This window comes from Hemiscyllium ocellatum, chromosome 36, assembly GCF_020745735.1.
Source record: "Hemiscyllium ocellatum isolate sHemOce1 chromosome 36, sHemOce1.pat.X.cur, whole genome shotgun sequence".
In the NCBI taxonomy this organism is placed as follows: domain Eukaryota; kingdom Metazoa; phylum Chordata; class Chondrichthyes; order Orectolobiformes; family Hemiscylliidae; genus Hemiscyllium; species Hemiscyllium ocellatum.
In genome coordinates, this window is record NC_083436.1 from 8,018,842 (window position 1) to 8,038,314 (window position 19,473).

The 19,473-nt window shown below is 42.3% G+C and overlaps 1 protein-coding gene across 1 annotated transcript in view; it reads left to right on the forward strand.

The window, feature by feature from the left end:
- The window catches only part of exosc9 (exosome component 9), a 73,023-nt gene that overhangs the window by 27,808 nt on the left and 25,742 nt on the right, over positions 1-19,473 (forward strand). Inside the window, exon 6 of the mRNA XM_060851366.1 lies at positions 16,139-16,221. Within this exon, the coding sequence (XP_060707349.1) occupies positions 16,139-16,221 (83 nt within the window). The remainder of the gene's footprint in view (positions 1-16,138; positions 16,222-19,473) is intronic.

Here is a 19,473-nt window from a genome sequence, read left to right on the forward strand (position 1 = left end):
TAGATTGAGTGAATCCTTAAAAGAGTATAAAGAAAGTAGGAGTATACTTAAGAGGTAAATCAGGAGGGCAAAACAGGGACATGAGATAGCTTTGGCAAATAGAATTAAGGAGAATCCAAAGGATTTTTACAAATATATTAAGGACAAAAGGGTAACTAGGGAGAGAATAGGGCCCCTCAAAGATCAGCAAGGCGACCTTTGTATGGAGCCACAGAAAATGGGGGAGATACTAAATGAATATTTTGCATCAGTATTTACTTGGAAAAGAATGTGGAAGATATAGACTGTAGGGAAATAGATGGTGACATCTTGAAAAATGTCCAGATTACAGAGGAGGATGTGCTGGATGTCTTGAAACGGTTAAAAGTGGATACATCCCCAGGACCTGATCAGATGTACCCTAGAACTCTGTGGGAAGCTAGAGAAGTGATTGCTGGGCCTCTTGCTGAGATATTTGTATTATCGATAGTCACAAGTGAGGTGCTGGAAGACTGGAGGTTGGCAAACGTGGTGCCACTGTTTAAGAAGGGTGGTAAAGACAAGTCATTGAACTATAGACCGGTGGGCAAATTGTTGGAGGGAATCCTAAGGGATAGAATGTACATGTATTTGGAAAGACAAGGACTGATTAGGGATAGTCAACATGGCTTTGTGCGTAGGAAATCATGTCTCACAAACTTGATTGAGTTTTTTGAAGAAGTAACAAAGAAGATTGATGAGGACAGAGCAGTAGACGTGATCTATATGGACTTCAGTAAGGCGTTCGACAAGGTTCCCCATGGGAGACTGATTAGCAAGGTTAGATCTCATGGAATACAGGGAGAACTAGCCATTTGGATACAGAACTGGCTCAAAGGTAGAAGGCAGAGGATGGTGGTGGAGGGTTGTTTTTCAGACTGGAGGCCTGTGACCAGTGGAGTGCCACAAGGGACGGTGCTGTGCCCTCTACTTTTGTCAGTTACATAAATGATTTGGATGCAAGCATAAGAGGTGCAGTTAGTAAGTTTACTGATGACATCAAAATTGGAGGTGTAATGGACAGCAAAGAGGGTTACCTCAGATTACAACAGGATCTTGACCTGATGGGCCAATGGGCTGAGAAGTGGCAGATGGAGTTTAACTCAGATAAATGTGAGGTGCTCCATTTTGGGAAAGCAAATCATCGCAGGACTTATGCACTTAATGGTAAGGTCCTAGGGAGTGCTGTTGAACAAAGAGACCTTGGAATGCAGGTTCATAGCTCCTTGAAAATGGAGTCGCAGGTCGATAGGATAGTGAAGAAGGTGTTTGGTATGTTTTCCTTTATTGGTCAGAGTATTGAATACAGGAGTTGGGAGGTCATGTTGCGGCTGTATAGGACATTGGTTAGGCCACTGTTGGAAAAATGTTGTGAAACTTGAAAGGGTTCAGAAAAGATTTACAAGGATGTTGCCAGAGTTGGAGGATCTGAGCTACAGGGAGAGACTGAACAGGCTGGGGCTGTTTTCCCTTGAGCGTCGGAGGCTGAGGGGTGATCTTATCGAGGTTCACAAAATTATGTGGGGCATGGATAGGATAAATAGGTAAAGTATTTTCCCTGGGATCGGGGAGTCAGGACTAGAGGGCATAGGTTTAGGGTGAAGGGAAAGATATAAAGAGGCAACATTTTCACGCAGAGGGTGGTACGTGAATGGAATGATGGGTATATGAATAGAAAGGGTTTGGAGGGATATGGGCCAGGTGCTGGCAGGTGGGACTAGATTGGGTTGGGATATCTGGTCGGCATGGATGCGTTGGACCGAAGGGTCTGTTTCCATGCTGTACACCTCTATAACTCTATCTCCACCCCCATTCACCTATTCTACTCTTTGCTACCTTCCCCCACCCTCCTCTCTGAACTATCGCCTCCATCCCCACCCCCATTCACCTATTGTACTCTATGCTACTTTCTCCCCACCCTACCCCCCCCTCTCATTTATCTCTCCACACTGCAGGCACCCTGCCTCTATTCCTGATGAAGGGTTTTTTTCCCCGAAACGTCGATTTTCCTCCTCCTTGGATGCTGCCTGATCTGCTGTGGTTTTCCAGCACCACTCTAATCTAGACCACCATTGCAGTTCTAAGGATAGATCTTCTCTCATGTACCGGATTAATTTTTTAAGAGGTGACTGGAATAGAGGAGTGTCTATGGGTATATTTGGTTTATTTGGACTCCCAGAACGTGTTTAATCAAGTTTTCCATCAGAAACTGTTCGCTAAATTTGACACCCTTGGAATTCAAGACAAATTATTGTCCTGTTTACAAGATTGACAAGTGTTTGGAGAAAGAGGTCAAGAATAATGAACAAGTATTTTACTTAGGATGTGGTTAGTGTTGCTAAATTTTCATTGGATGCATAGGCTGGGACAGAAGTAAGAGGGCATGCCTGGATGGTAGTGACTTTAGCAAATTGAAACTTTGGAAAGGAAGTCAAGAAGCAGCAAGTCAACTGAAAATGTAGATGAATAAACCATCAGCTTTTTGAGTGGAGGTACAAGAAATATGAAGGATCAACAATCAATATGAGGAAGAAATTGCTTTACAGTGAGCAATTAGTTTTGGTGTTAGTCAGAACAGCACCTAGAGTAGGAAGGCCTGGAGATTCATAAAAGCCTTGAAACAATCTCTCTGTTTCTACCTCTACAGATGCTGTCAAACATGAGTTTCTCCAGCATTGTCTGTTTGAATCATCATAACCCACTCCGCCACTGCTGTAGTTTCAATGATGAGTGCCACCTTCTGATCAAAAATTGTCTGAGCCAACATGTCTATGTCCTGTGAATGCATTTTAAACTAATATATTTAATAGAAAATATTCGTCAGTCAGGTTGGCAACACTTATGAAGGCAGAAATGAATATGTTGGCATGGATTTTACAGCCCACCCAGAGGCAAGTAGGTTGGCAGGCAACTGTGTAAAGTAGGCTGCTGCACCATCAATGTGTGCCTGCTAGACCTTACCCCACAGCAACTGAATGTGCAGCAGGGAAAGTGTTGGATAGGACACTTACTTGTTGCCCAATTCTAGCCCTTAAAGTGGTCAGTCAGAGGTAGATTTGCCTCCAAATTCCACAACAGAATGTGCAATACTTACCATTAACATACAATCTAGATTGTTAACTCTGTTCTCCCTCTACTGACCTGCTGAATATTTCCAGCATTTTCTGTTTTTATTTTACATTTCCAGAAGTTTGTTTTTGTCTTTTTCCTTATCTCCTTTCATCATCATTTTGAAAAAGCTTATGCTGGTTTTCAGTATTAGAATTGCCTCATAATTGCAAGTCTATATTTGTCCTTTCTAAGTGTGCCAGCTTTGCATAATGTATTTCTTGTCGCAATTAAACTAGAACTTTCTATCCTAACATGCAGGAATGTATAGGACTGAAAAGTGTTATTTCCCTATGATTAATAGTAGTGCATCTAATAAGATTGAGAACGTGATGATCCTCTGACCCTGGAGGGCTTGACTATTAGAGTCATACAGCATAGAAACAAACCTTATGCCTCACCTGTCTATGTTGACCAACACTGACCAAACTACACTATCCTATTTACTGGCACTTGATCCATAGCCAACTATGCCCTGGCATTTGAAGTGCTCGTCCAGAAATATTCTTAAATATTGTGATAGTGCATGCCTCCTCCACCACCCTGTAAGGCATAATGTGCCATTTTTCTACCGCTCCTTTGGTGGAAAGCAAATTCTCACATCTCCTCTAACCTACTTATTTCTCACCCTAAACCTGCGCCCTCTGGTTTTAGACGCATCTGCCATGAGAAAACAATTTACACAATTACCTTGTCTATGCTTCTCATAACTTTGTATACCTTAATCGGATCACCCCCACCCCAACCTTAGTCTCCTGTGCTTCAACGAAAACAAACCCAGCCCATCCAGTCAGTCCTCATATCTGATACTTTCCCAGCCAACATTCTGGTGAATTTTATCTGAGGCCTAACCAATATTGCATAAAGTTGTAACAAGACTACCGTGTTCCTATATTCTATACCCTGGCTAATGAAAGCAAGCATCCCATGTGTCTTTTTCATCACTCTGTCTACGTGTGCTGACACCTTCAGGGATATATGGGCTGTGTTCCCCAATAATTCCCAGGAATCTACCTTTCATTTTATATAACCTTCTTTTATTAGACCTTCCAAAAAGAATTAAATTCCATCTGCCATTGCTCAGCCCAATTAGATTCACTTTTTCTGCCCACCTAAAAGGTGCTATATGATGGTAGCAATGGTTTATGAGAGCTGAAGCATCAAAGATTTAGAGTATTAAGACTTTGTGTATGACTGTTCCTGAGGAAGACTTCAGTTCGCAACTCTTGGTCTAATCGAAGGGACTGGGGCAGAGTGAATGGAGAGGTTTGGGGAAAATGATAGGATGTGATGGGAAGAATCTAAAACAATAAGGTATCCAAGTCGAAAAAGCACATTCTTAAATTATGGCGGTGAATTATGAATTTTCATATACTGAAAATGTAAGAAGATGATAATGGCGAGTTGCATTTGAGGGGAACATGTGATAGTTTGAGGTTGATGCTAATGCATGTACTGTTCATGACTGTCAGCCTAAAATGGGTTCCCATTGGTATACTGTCCAGAAGGATTAAATAATGAGAAAAGGCCATGATAGTCGGACAAGCACTGAGGTCTGCAGGAGTGGAACAGTACAAAAATTAGTTACATTTCCAAGAGGAAGGACAAGAGGTGAGGTCAATGGATTTGCAAAAGGAGTGCAAGGACTCAGAACAAGAAAACATTGGTAGAGTTCAAGTGATGATTCGGAGGATATATTTAGGAAGAAGACAAGATCAAAGATAGTGGTTTAGGAAATTTAGTAGGCAATCTGACTGGAGTAATCCAGAAAGACCACAATAGGAGAGGTCACAGTCTGATGAGGTGACAGAAAAGCAAGAGAAGTGCCAAACTCTTTTGGCAATGGGCATAAGCAGAAGTCACTGTAATTACGAATGCTTATAACTGCCAATAGATTTGAAGATAAAACCTAAAGAGCAAGAGTTATACAACTAGAAGGGATTAATAGGATATTTGGAGGTTGCTGATTAAAGGTGTTCAGTATCTTCTCTGCCACAGATGTATCTGTTGTTGTAGTTCTGTTCGCCGAGCTGGGAGTTTTTGTTGCAAACATTTCGTCCCCTTTCTAGGTGACATCTTCAGTGCTTGGGAGCCTCCTGTGAAGCGCTTCTGTGCTGATTCCTCTGGCATTTATACTAGTTTGAATCTACTGCTTCTGGTTGTCAGTTGCTGTCCGCTACAGTGGCCAGTATATAGGGTCTAGGTCGATGTGTCTGTTGATAGAATTTGTGGATGAGTGCCATGCCTCTAGGAATTCCCTGGCTGTTCTGTTTGGCCTGCCCTATAATAGTGGCTTTGTCCCAATCGAATTCGTGTTGTTTGTCATCTGAGTGTATGGCTACTAGGGATAGCTGGTCGTGTCGTTTCGTGGCTAGTTGGTGTTCATGGATGCGGGTCGTTAGCTGTCTTCCTGTTTGTCCTATGTAGTATTTTGTGCAAAATCCCGTGCAAGGACTGCACAAAGCACTATACAGGACAAACAGGAAGACAGCTAACAATCCGCTTACATGAACACCAACTAGCCTCGAAACGACACGACCAGCTATCCCTAGTAGCCATACACTCAGATGACAAACAACACGAATTCGATTAGGACAACGCCACTATTATAGGGCAGGCCAAACAGAACAGCCAGGGAATTCCTAGAGGCGTGCCACTCATCCACAAATTCTATCAACAGACACATCGAACTAGACCCTATATACCGGCCACTGCAGTGGACAGCAACTGACAACTGGAAGCGGCAGATTCAAGCCAGTATAAATGCCAGAGGAATCAGCACAGAAGCGCTTCACAGGAGGCTCCCAAGCACTGAAGATGTCGCCTAGAAAGGGGACAAAACGTTTGCAACAAAAACTCCCAGCTCGGCGAACAGAATCACAACAACGAGCACCCGAGCTACAAATCTTCTCTCAAACTTTGAACAGATGTATCTGTTTAGAAACAGTTTTACTAATTAGGACCCATAACGTCAGTGCTAGTTTCATAACCAGAGGAATGCCTGAACAATAAGGCAATCGGAACCATTTACAGCAGGAAAAGTGATTTTTGTTTTAATCGTTTTTGGCTGTTTTCACTACTCATTAATAGAGGTACAAGTCCATAGTTATAAAAACAGCTTTCCCACAGAATAAGCTGTTTTGGAGATGTTTACTCCAGCTTCTGAAGGAAGCATGCATCATCAAAGGTAAACTCTCAAAGTTGAATAATTTGTTTGTGGATTGAAAAGCCGTTCCTGAATATGAGACTTTTTAGTAAGGGCAGTTCGGTTTAAAATTGGGCTTTGCATAGGAGGAGCGTTCTAAAAGATTTATTATTCTTGTGGCAGAGAAGATTTTAGGGCGTCTCTATGATATGTGTAGACAATATTTTTATGGCTTGTCACATGCATTTGAAAGAATGTTATTGATCAAATTGGGTAGGAATTTAAGTTGGGCTCCTAGTGCTTTTGAATACAAAGATTTGGAGATAAAGCAAATGCGCCACATGTGATTTAACATCAACATCATTACTTGGAGAGTGTCAATTGCACCATTATAGTTCGTGCTAAGTCCAAAAAGACATTGATGCCTTCAAAGATGAAATGGAGCAGCTTCAAAGCCTTGTTGAATACCTCAATTGGTTAGGCTTGGAGACAAGACTGGATCCGTGCTTTAATATGTTGGAGCATGATCTTATGATGAGAAACCTGAAGATTGAAGACATGTTGAGGGTGGACCAAACTTTTTCTTAAATTAAAAGACAAATATATAGTGAAATTCTCAGGTTTCAGAAATACCAAAACTAAAAAGAACAAATCAATTTTAAAGGCTAATTTCAATGATATGGATTTTCCAGTGCAGTTATTTCATATGGAATATTATGAAAGAGAATGGATAAAGTAGAATTTTGTCTTTGGAAGCCAAAACTGCTAGCAGTGCAATGAAGAACACTGGTTGCTGAAACTCTTGTACTCATTAATATAGTGAACATTGTGTTGTATTTATCCCAGATCTTGTTATATGAAGGGCTCCAAAGGCATCATATGTATAAAATGTTACATATGTCAGTCCAAGGGGATTGGTGATCTATATTCCACAAAGTGTGCAATTGAGTAAAGTTTGAGAGTAGTACAGCTATTCTGGAGCAAATATTGGAGAGGAAAAAAGTATCCAGGCTGAGTTTGATTAAAAACAACTGGTCAATCATTGGACTGCTTTTTTTTTGTACCTAAGTGAAAGCCTCTGGTGAAAACCTGTTGAAGGTTCCGAAAGAAAGAAGCCTCCTAACTTAAACGTTGGGATGTGAATTTTAGTTTGTGGCATCTGTCTGTTTTCATTTGTCCATTTTCTTTAGCAAAAGTGAATCTGACACTGATGTGAATGTTGGCTTCTTGAAATAAATCAGGCATGCTCCCAAGATGAGAGATGTTGATGTTGGGTATATATTTAAAGGCTGGTTTTCCCCAATGAAGGGAGTGAGTTAGGAAGGAGAGAAAGCAATCGAGGCTTTGTATTGAGCTATGAGGTTCAGATAAACGGTTTTGGAAGATGGACCAACTCCTGCTTCATTAAAGTCGATTACTTTTTTTTAATGGAGAAAGTGAGGTCTGCAGATGCTGGAGATCAGAGCTGAAAATGTGTTGCTGGAAAAGCGCAGCAGGTCAGGCAGCATCCAAGGAACAGAAAATTCGACATTTCGGGCATAAGCCCTTCTTCAGGAATGAGGAAAGTGTGTCCAGCAGGCTAAGATAAAAGGTAGGGAGGAGGAACTTGGGGGAGGGGCGATGGAGATGTGATAGGTGGAAGGAGGTCAAGGTGAGGGTGATAGGCCGGAGTGGGGTGGGGGCGGAGAGGTCAGGAAGAAGATTGCAGGTTAGGAAGGTGGTGCTGAGTTCGAGGGATTCGACTGAAACCAGGTGGGGGGAGGGGAAATGAGGAACTGGAGAAATCTGAATTCATCCCTTGTGGTTGGAGGGTTCCCGGGTGGAAGATGAGGCGCTCTTCCTCCAGCCGTTGTGTTGCTATGGTCTGGCGATGGAGGAGTCCAAGGACCTGCATGTCCTTGGTGGAGTGGGAGGGGGAGTTAAAGTGTTGAGCCAAGGGGTGTTGGGTTGGTTGGTCCGGGTGTCCCAGAGGTGTTCTCTGAAACGTTCCGCAAGTAGGCGGCCTGTCTCCCCAATATAGAGGAGGCCACATCGGGTGCAGCGGATGCAGTAAATGATGTGTGTGGAGGTGCAGGTGAATTTGTGGCGGAAATGGAAGGATCCCTCGGGGCCTTGGAGAGAAGTAAGGGAGGAGGTATGTGCGCAAGTTTTGCATTTCTTGCGGTTGCAGGGGAAGGTGCCGGGAGTGGAGGTTGGGTTGGTGGGGGGTGTGGACCTGACGAGGGAGTCATGAAGGGAGTGGTCTTCTCGGAACGCTGATAGGGGAGGGGAGGGAAATATATCCCTGGTGGTGGGGTCTGTTTGGAGGTGGCGGAAATGACGGTGGATGATACGCTGCATATGGAGGTTGGTGGGGTGGTAGGTGAGAACCAGTGGGGTTCTGTCCTAGTGGCGGTTGGAGGGGCGGGGCTCAAGGGCGGAGGAGCGGGAAGTGGAGGAGATGCGGTGGAGGACATCGTCAATCATATCTGGGGAGAATCTGCGGTCCTTGAAGAAGGAGGCCATCTCGGCTGTACGGTATTGGAACTGGTCCTCCTGGGAGCAGATACGGCGGACACGATGGAATTGGGAATATGGGATGGCATTTTTACAGGGGGCAGGGTGGGAGGAGGTGTAGTCTAGGTAGCTGTGGGAGTCGGTCGGTTTATAGTAGATGTCCGTGTTGATTCGGTTGCCCAAGATAGAAATGGAAAGGTCTAGGAAGGGGAGGGATGAGTCTGAGACGGTCCAGGTGAATTTGAGGTCGGGGTGGAAGGTGTTGGTAAAGTGGATGAACTGTTCAACCTCCTCGTGGGAGCATGAGGCAGCGCCGATACAGTCATCGATGTAGCGGAGGAAAAGGTGGGGGGTGGTGCCAGTGTAGTTGCGGAAGATGGACTGTTCCACATATCCTACGAAGAGGCAGGCATAGCTGGGGCCCATACGGGTGCCCATGGCAAATCCTTTGGTTTGGAGGAAGTGGGAGGATTGGGAAAAGGAGTTGTTCAGGGTGAGGACCAGTTCAGTCAGTCGAAGGAGGGTGTCAGTGGAAGGGTACTGGTTGGTGCGGCGGGAAAGGAAGAAGCGGAGGGCTTTGAGTCCTTCGTGATGGGGGATGGAGGTGTACAGGGACTGGAGTGAAGGGGGAGGTATTTGGTAAATTATCCTCGCCCTGCCGCATCATTCTCCAAGCTTTAACTGTGTTTAGGACAATCGGGTTTTTACAGTGATCCGTGAAAGTTTTCATCTTGTCCATAAACAAGTTCATGAGGAGAATTTTGTCTGGGAGGGCCTCAATGTCTAACCAAATTGATCGCGGATGCTGACGGGCCCATTCAGCCACATAAGATAACGAGGAACTCAGTTGGTACTTCCTAAAGTCTGGAAAATCTAGACCCCCCCCCCCCCCCTTGTGAAAGCTGCAATTTATCTAACTTAATAAGAGGCTGTCAATGATGCCAAATAAAACATCCAAGCCAGCTATGAAGTGTTTGCCTTGGCAGCATCAAAGGGAGCATTCTCATGGGATATAATAAGCAAGGAAGAACATTCATCTTCACCAAAGCTATTCTGCCCAACCAAGATTATCAGAGGATCCTCCCACGTTGAAAGTCCTGCCTAATTGCCTCTCGTAGCTGCATGTAATTGGCTTTATATGATTGATCGAAAACAGGGGGAATAAAAATGCCTAAGTACAGAAAACCTCCCTGTGACCACCAAAAGAGGAAACTGGTTCCATCCCCAAAGTTGGCCGTACTGGTATGGCTCTCTGATTTCATAAAATTAATTTTTTATCCTGAAAACAAACCAAATAGATTGATCGCTTGTATTAAGCAGGGCACAGATGTCACTGGATCAGTTAAAAAGAGAAGGCCATCATCCACATAAAGAGTAATTTTATGCCAGCCTGACCCTACCTCCAGGGCAGTTATATTGGGATCCGTCTGAATGGCTTCTGCCAGCGGCTCGATCACCAATAGTGATAGTGGCGACAGAGGGCACCTTGACGGCTGTCACTGCTGACACTAAAACTGTCTGACCTTATGTCATTAGTTAGCACCATTGCTTTTGGGTTACTATACAGCACTGCCACCTATTTGGTGAAAACCTGTCCAAGACCAAACCATATAAAAGAGGTACGGCTCTCCACCCGATCAAATGCTTTCTCTGCATCTAGGGAGACTACTAAACCCGGTATTGCTTTTTGCTGACATACTTAAACAATATTTAATACTCTTCTAATATTGTTGGTAGGCCTAAGACCTTTAACAAAATCCCTCTGGTCCTCCTTTACAATAAAAAGCAATACCCTCTCCAGCCTTAATGTTGGCATTTTCAGCAGGATATTAAAATCCACGTTCAGTAATGATACAGGCATGTACCAAGTGTAATCTTCTGGGGCTTTCCCTTTCTTGAGGATAAGAGGGATGTTTGCTTCTTTGAGAGGATGGGAGGCAGTCCTGACTGAATAATTCTACATCTCCAGGAGTGGGTTGGCCAGCTTGTCTATAAACTCTTTATAAAACTCACTTTGAAATCCATCTGGCCCGGGCGTTTTACCACTCTGGAGCAGCCTTACTACCTCCTGTACTTTTAGCATTGTCAAAAAGGACATCTGCGCTGAGGTTACATGTGAAAGGTCCAGGGCCTTAAAAAAGGCCTCTATCTTCCTCATTCTATCTTCACAGCCCTCTGACTGATACAGCTCAAAATAAAACTTCCTAAATGCTGCATTAATCTTTTTAGCAATACAAGTCAGAGTACCAGCACACTCTGTAATGGATGTAATAGATAGGGGAGAATTCTTCTTTCTGGTCAAGTACGCTAAATATCTACCTGGCTTATCACCGTACTCAAATAATCTCTCTCTCTCTCGCAAGAGACTTCGCTGTTTGGGTAAGTGCAGCATTCAAAGTGGCCCTAAGGGCTGTAATCCACTGTAATTTAGTTATGGGCAGCCTATCAAAGTATGCTACTTCAGCCGCCTTCAAGCAAGCCTTGAGCAGACATTGCTGTTCTCCCCTCTGTTGTTTCCAGGTTGCAGAGTAAGAAATAATCAGATCCTGTGAGTGGGCCTTGGCAGTCTCTCACATCACTGATGGGTTGCTGGCTGTACCTGAAATGATATCCCAAAAAATTTTAAACTCCTGCAAAAAAGTTCTATAAACTTACTATCTTTCAGGAGGAAAGGGTCCATCCACCAATGTCAGGAATCCGCTTCACTACCTCTGGCCTTAACCTCCATATGCACTGCTGCATGGTCAGAAATGGCTTGTTCCCTACTTTGCAAGACAGTGGCGAGTTCAAAAAGGCAGAGGGGACAAAAACCATGTCAATTCTGGTATGGCACTTACGTGGATTAGAATAAAAGGTAAAATTCCTACCTTCAGGGTGAAGATATCTCCATGCATCCACCAACCCCAACTCCCTGTTCAAGTCCACCAACTGCCTAGATTGTGGAGATATACCCACAAGACCCCAACGCATCCTGTCCACCTCTGGGTCCATAATATGGTTGAAATCACCCCCTATAATTGTATGGCGTGCCCCAAGGGCCATCAATCTGGAGAGCTCATCTGTTACAAATTTAAAGGATGTGCCGGGGGGCAGTATACGTCCAGAATCCCTTACTCCTCTCCATGTATTAACGCTTTAAGTATTGTGATTCGCATGCACTTATCCTTTATTTGGCCTAGCATTTGAAATGGGAGGTTCCTCAGGATGAGAATAGTCACTCCTCTACTTTTCGAGTTAAAAGATGAGAAAAACACCTTGCCGAATCCTCCCTGTTGCAACTTCAAATGCTCCTTATCGGTGAAGTGTGTCCCTTGTAATAAGGCTACATCGATCTTGTCTTTGTCAAGGCTTGACAGTATCTTCTTTCCCTTGATTGGTGCGTGACTTCCCTTAACATTCCAGGTACACCATTTAAATGAATGGCTAGCCATGATCGTCCGAAACAATCCAAGATCCCCCGGGAGGAAGAATCACACTTGGCGTGCCAAGTGAGAACCATAAACGGTTCACACAGGTTCAAAAATGCAACTTCTAAAACTACTAAATCAAAACTGCTAACAACTACTTCTACAACGTAACAACATAAAAACATAACTGAAAGGAAACCTTTCCCCCTTGTTCACGGAGTGGGGGGAGGGGGGTGGGGCTCGTACCACCTATTAATCCCACCATGACTCCTCCTAGCTGGAGCCATGCCCCCACCCCAGACACCACCAACTAAGAAAAACAAACACCAGTATCTTATGACTAAAAAATGCATACCCAACCCGTCCCTTCCATACTGTAACCCTAGGCACTCCAGGCAGAAGAAAATTATATAAAATTGTAATCCTGACATAGATTAAAAGGGAAAACAAGATCACCCCCCCCCCCCCCCCAAAACAACCAGATAAACTAGGCAAGATACAGACAAAAAGGGCAGAATAAAATAATTGTCCATATAATTCAGGCCAATCAGTCTAATTTGGAACATCCAAGAAATCCTTTGCCTTTTCCGGCGAATCAAAGTTGAACGTGGACCCTCTGTGGCTGAAATGCAGTATCACCAGATATCTCACGGAATACTGACTATTCGGGTCCCTCAGCCGTTTTCTTTTACCTCCCCAAAGGCATTCTGCTTCTGAAACACTACCGTGGAGAAGTCCTGAAAAAGCGTAATTTTTTTATCCTTTATATACCATAGCCTGGGGATCTTTCCCCAGTGCTCGAGAGGCTTCGAGCATTATTTGCTTGTCTCTGTAATGTTGGGGTCGCACTAGAACTGGGCAGGGGCGCTGGTCTGATGCGAGCTCTGTCATCCTTTCCCCTTTGTCATTTCTAAACTGCACCAAACTGTTCAGAACTGATACAAAATCGGCGTAAGGGTCAGGAAAAATACTGCTTTCTGAACTGGACCAGACCAAACCCCATCAACATAGGAGAGAGCCTAAAATCTAACTTTTATCAAATTTAAAGGCAACTGTGAGGCACTGTGTTCCTGATGGAATTTGATTGGTCAAACTACTAGGGTTTAAACATAACACACTTTAATCTTACAACACAGTTAAAACACAAAAAAATTGGCATAACTTTAACTCTATTGAAATACTTAACAACATATAGTATTTAACTACTAATCATCAACTGTTCCTTTAAAGCAGCATCCCATAAACATACTCTTGGCAAAGGCAAATTCAGCAAAACAGATTTTTTTTTTCACGCGCTATCTCCAGTCCAAGAGAAAGGAACACCAAAAGAAACAATCTAGCAATAGGAAACTTTTAGCTGCAGCAGAGTTAGCTCTATTAGCAGTTTCAAAAAGCCAACTCCCAAAATCCACGACGTCAATTGAAAACAAAATTAAAATGCTGATCTGTGTGAGCCTGACTCCACCCACTCATGCTGCTTTTATCGAATTTAAGAAAAACCACTCAGGGAGCTCACAATTATTTGCCCGCTGTTTCTGGAGCAGATATTCCGGTATCACTGGAACAGCTTTCAACAAGAGAAACAGCTCAAAACAAATCCTTCTGAAAGACACATCAGCATCACTGTTCATAATATGTCAAGCAGCCAACTAGGAAAATGACAATATTTTAAATCTAATATAATGCAGTGGAACAGGGGTAATTAATAACCAGAAATAAAAGACTCTGGAGAAGAATATTAATTAATATGATAGTTTGATATTTAATTGGAGTAATTTAATTAATTCTGAAACACTGGTCCAGAATCTGTTCCAGTAAACTATGTAAATATGAAGGGTGTGATGGCTAAAGTAGATTAGGGGAAATAACTGCAAGACTAGACTTGGGTGCATTGGCAGTTGACAGTACTTTAGGAATTGATTGATTAGAAGATAGAAAATACAGTCTTGTTATTCATGAAAGGGGGAGAGATAAAATGGGAATGATTGGCGAGTTGGTCTGATAGTGGTAGTTGGAAAAACTCTAAATCGTTTACTATAACAACAGGACACTTGGCAAGTTGTAGTATGAAAGGATAGAGTGAACACAGATTTATGGAAGGGAGATCACATTTGACAAGTCTTTGAGAGATACTTGAGGTTGTAACTAGTAGGATGATAAAGGGGAAGCATTGGTAGTATTAAACTTCATTAATTGGTCTGCAATTTTGGTCCAAGTGTTAGTGGCACACAATAAGTTGGATACTATTCCACTGAATTGTGGTTACGGAGAGACCCATGGGTCAGTGTCCCTCTAAGGTGGGCAATCTGTCAACTAACTCCAAGAAACCCTTTGGAACAGCTCACCAAACCATTCTGGCCATTGTACCCACACGGAGGTTTTTTTTTAAGGAATTATTTATACTACTTCTTTGCTGTGCGCCATACCTGTTTTTCACCCATTTTCATTTTTTTTTATTTTGCTATTCTGTCCAAAGCTCTACTAGATATACAGTGCCTCTGGGCCTCAATCCCAACGCTACAATTAAACAAAGCATGGACTTTTCTGGCGTGTTACTTCTAACACCTTTATTAATTTCTGTTTCTGGAGTAGAGAGGCATTTTTGTGATCTTGATGAGCATACAAGTGTCAGACTCTGAAAGACAGTCATATTGGCATAATTTCTGTCTCGGAAGGTGCTGCCAGATCTGCTGACTTTCTCCAGCATTCTCTGAGGTTTTTCTCAGCGCTTCAGGACATGACTTTGAACTTGGGGAACCTTTGGCTTGCATGCTCCTGCCAAATCATTTTATTACACAGGGTCACACAGCAATGTTGTGCACTTAGCCTGGCTGCATCTTTTGGTCCTTAGCTTCAATTCTTGGTGCTCACTTAGCTTGAAGTTAAGTGGTGACTGCCAGCCTTGCATAGACTTTTGGCCAGAGGGCAGGAAGGGTTAGTAATTGTGGCGAATGAAGTTGGTGCAATTCATCGAGTGGAGATGTTGGATGCAATATGGATGTTGGTGGGACCGGTATCGTTGGTAAAATGTCGTGACAGAGATAATGAGTTAACGGAAGAAGATGCAGAAGATCATTTGGTCTCTTTCCTGCATTGTTTTGCATTCTGTCTGAACTTGGAAACCACACTTGCCTATTCTGTGTCCAGACTGGCTGTGTTTGGTGTTTTGACCTTCTCTGGTGATCTGTTTCAAAAGAATGGTGATCTTCTTGGCCATCCTGCCTACCAGAACTTCCAGTTCCCTATTTCAAATGTGGAATGTCAGCTTCTCTTACTGAGACATTTTGGTTTCTTTTGAGGATAGTGTGCGATATAGTTCCTGGCCCCCAACATTCAAATTGGGCTTTAACCGTGCCACCAGTAGCCTGTATGTCCCAGAAGATTCTGTCAGCAGTGGGAATTTAACTGCTCCTGGAGCATGAGAAGAATTGAAAGAGGCAGGCTGCATAATTACTAAGGCAAGGAACTGGAGATGGCCTGAGAAAAGTCATGCTAGTAGATCTACCATGAAGCTCATTGAAAATACAGCCTTAAAATAGGAATCAACCCATGGTTTTGGTTTCCAAGACTGACTACCATTCAAATTAACTGGTTTGGGAGGAAGGGAAGTTTTTTTTTTTGCCCTTTCAAGAAACTGTCTATGTTGATATGGCTGCTCACTGGTACCTACAGACACAATCTAAAATTTTCCTAAAACTCACCCGGACCTGCTGAGTTTCTTCAACACTTATTATTTCAGATTCCAGTTTTTTTTTCTCTCTTTAAACAGATTGAAATTGTATCTCTGTATGTGAAAGACGTTACCTAGTGACGTAGCACAAATAAAGAAACCCGAATCATTTCATTGAGAGTCTGAGTATTTCTTGTTGTTTGTTGTGAGAACCTGTTGTACTAACTCGTGATTTTGGATTTGAATAATTTTCAGCATCAAAGAATATGCTCCTAACAGTGTTTTTATCTCTAGTACAGCCCAGAGGAACGTGATCCAATTCCATTGAGCATACATCACATGCCCATTGCGGTCAGCTTTGCCTTCTTCCAGCAAGGGTATGTACAACATTGCTGCTTTCTTGTGCTGCTTTATCTCACGTGTGAAAAATTTATAATATTTTTTCTCCTTGTGGATCAAAAAATATTTAATTTTAATCTTTAGAGTCATAGAGATGCTTCGGTCCAACCTGTCCATACTAACCAGATATCCCAACCCAATCTAGTTCCACCTGCCAGCACCTGGCCCATATCCCTCCAAACCCTTCCTGTTCATATAACCATCCAAATGCCTTTTAAATGTTGCAGTTGTATCAGCCTTCACCACATCCTCTGGCAGCTCATTCCATTCACGTACCACCCTCTGCGTGAAAAAGTTGCCCCTTAGGTCTCTTTTATATCTTTCCCCTCTCACCCTAAACCTATGCCCTCTAGCTCTGGATTCCCCGACCCCAGGAAAAAGACTTTGTCTATTTATCCTATCCATGCCCCTCATAATTTTGTAAACCTCTTAAAAAGTCACCCCTCAGCCTCCAGGGAAAACAGCCCCAGCCTGTTCAGCCTCTCCCTATAGCTCAAATCCTCCAACCCGGCCAACATCCTTGTAAATCTTTTCTGAACCCTTTCAAGTTTCACAACATCTTTCTGATAGGAAAGAGACAGAATTGCTCACAATATTCCAACAGTGGCCTAACTTATGTCCTGTGCAGCTGCAATATGACCTCCCAACGCCTGTACTCAATACTCTGACCAATAAAGGAAAGTATACCAAACACCTTCTTCACTATCCTATCTACCTGCGACTCCACTTTCAAGGAGGTATGAACCTGCACTCTAAAGTCTCTTTGTTCAACAACACTCCCTAGGAACTTACCATTAAGTGTACATCCTGCTAAGATTTGCCTTCCCAAAATGCAGCACCTCACATTTATCTGAATTAAACTCCATCTGCCACTTCTCAGCCCATTGGCCCATCTGATCAATATCCTGTTGTAGTCTGAGGCAACCTTCTTCGCTATCCACTACACCACCAACTTTGATGTCATCTGCAAATGTACTAACTATACCTCTTATGCTCACATCCAAATCATTTATTAAAATGACAAAAAATAGAGGACCCAGCACCGATTCTTATGGCACTCCATTGGTCACAGGCCTCCAGTCTGAAAAACAACCCTCCACCACCACCCCCTTTCTTCTACCTTTTGAGCCAGTTCTGTATCCAAATAGCTAATTGTCCCTGTATTCCATGAGATCTAACCTTGCTAACCAGTCTCCCATGGGGAACCTTGTTGAACGCCTTACTGAATTCCGTGTCAATCACATCAACCACTCTGCCCTCATCCATCCTCTTTGTTACTTCAAAACCTCAATCAAGTTTAATATAAATAAATAGCTGTACACCAGCTTTTGCAGTAAAATGTTATTGTAACTTCAATAGGGGAGCAGCAAATAACCTTAATTTTTAGAAAAATGCGAGCTCTTGAATAGGATTTCTGCTGACTTCACAGGATGTGAGTTAATTTTGTTCTTTCAACCATTTGTAGAAAGCGTGGCAGCAGCTACAGAACCAATTAGATGAGGGTTCCACCTATTAGTGCAAACGTCTGTACACTAGGAACAAGAGCAGGCTATTTAGCCCTTTGATTCTGCTCCATCTTTCAAAGCGATCATGGCTGATCAGCGACCAAACTTCACATGTCTTCTTTTATTACATGTCTCTTAATAGTTGTGGTTAACAACATCGAACATTCTTGGACTTAATTAGCAATTGATGAAGCATGAGGCCTTTTATGGAAGATAATTGCAAACTTTACCACCCTTTCCGTAGAAATTCTTGCCTAATTTCAGTTTTGAAAAATCTGGCTATAATGTTTAGACTGCCCCCCCAATATCACTCCTCAGCCAGCATAATTTTTTTCTCAGAATCTATCCTACCTGTTTCCCTTAGTGTCTTGAAAACTTCAAATAAATCTCCCTTTAATCTTCTAAATTCTAGGGAAACATAACCCTATTTTGTATAACCTCCTTAAAATTTAACGTTTGAAATCTGGGTATCCTTCAAGTAAGCGTACACTGCACTTTTTCCCCCAGGATTAGTTATCCTTCCTAAGGCACAAGCACAGAATAAACACAGGTTTGATCTAGCCAGGGCTGAAACATAACTTCTGCCACCTTGTATTCAGGTCCTTTCGTTATAAAGGCTAACATTCCATCAGTTTTATTTTCTGTGTCTGTTAAACACATTTTTATTAATCTTTGGAATGTTTCTTAGGATAGCCACTGTTACTAACTTTTTCGCAGTTTATAAAGTAGCCTGTCTGTCCAGTTTTAAGTGGGTGATTTCATGTTTTATGTTGAAATCTGTTCATTGTTCACTTGATCAGTTAATATCACCTCATAATTTTAAGCTTCCGTTTCCATGACTTACAATGCTGGCATTTGGATAATGGCTTTCTATCAAATCATCTTGGTCATTAAACTGTACAGTGAATAATTGAAGCCTCAACATACATACATCTAACATGTTAGAAGTCACATCCTGTTTATTAGAATGTCTGTTCTGTTTCCTACTGCTTAACCAATTAACCAAGTAAATAAAAAGCTTGTCCTCTGTCTGTGACCTACATTTGGAGCTAAGTTTTTTTTTGATGGACCTTCTGGAATTTCTGGAATTAACATATGTAGAAATTCCTCTATCCACAACTTTTGTCACCTTTTCAAAAAAACCAGGTCAATTGTAACCCAGTAGTTATTGCAAGCTGCAATCTTTGGCTTTGCTACTTTGCCACAATCAAAAATGTATAAAAGTAATTGGAATCTTTGCATTTTGTAGCATTGCTTGCTTTGATTTACCTTGAATGATGAACTTGTGAATATCCAATTTCTTCCTTTGTTTAACGAAGGTAATTGTAACCTGAGATACAATGACAATAGATAATTTGTTGCAGATTTTTCACTTTCATGCTTGAACATAAATCGTGACCAAGGGATCATTGAATAAACTCAGGAAGGGAGGATCTGGTTTGTATCCCACAGCAGTTCAATGTTCCTCCTCTTGATTTAAAATGGATAGAAAATCTGGTGCTTCAGGCATGATTCTTATGGTCAAACTACATTTTAGATTTAAATGCGTAAGAGGAAATTTGTTCCTTTTTTATATCCTAAAAACTCTTCCATCCAAAACAATTGGATATTTGAGATATAGTATTAAATTAAAGATCTAAGGGATTCTGTAGACATGAAAATGATTATAAAATAGCCATAAAGTCACACATTTGCTTTGGTTGTGTCATTAAAAACTGATATAAA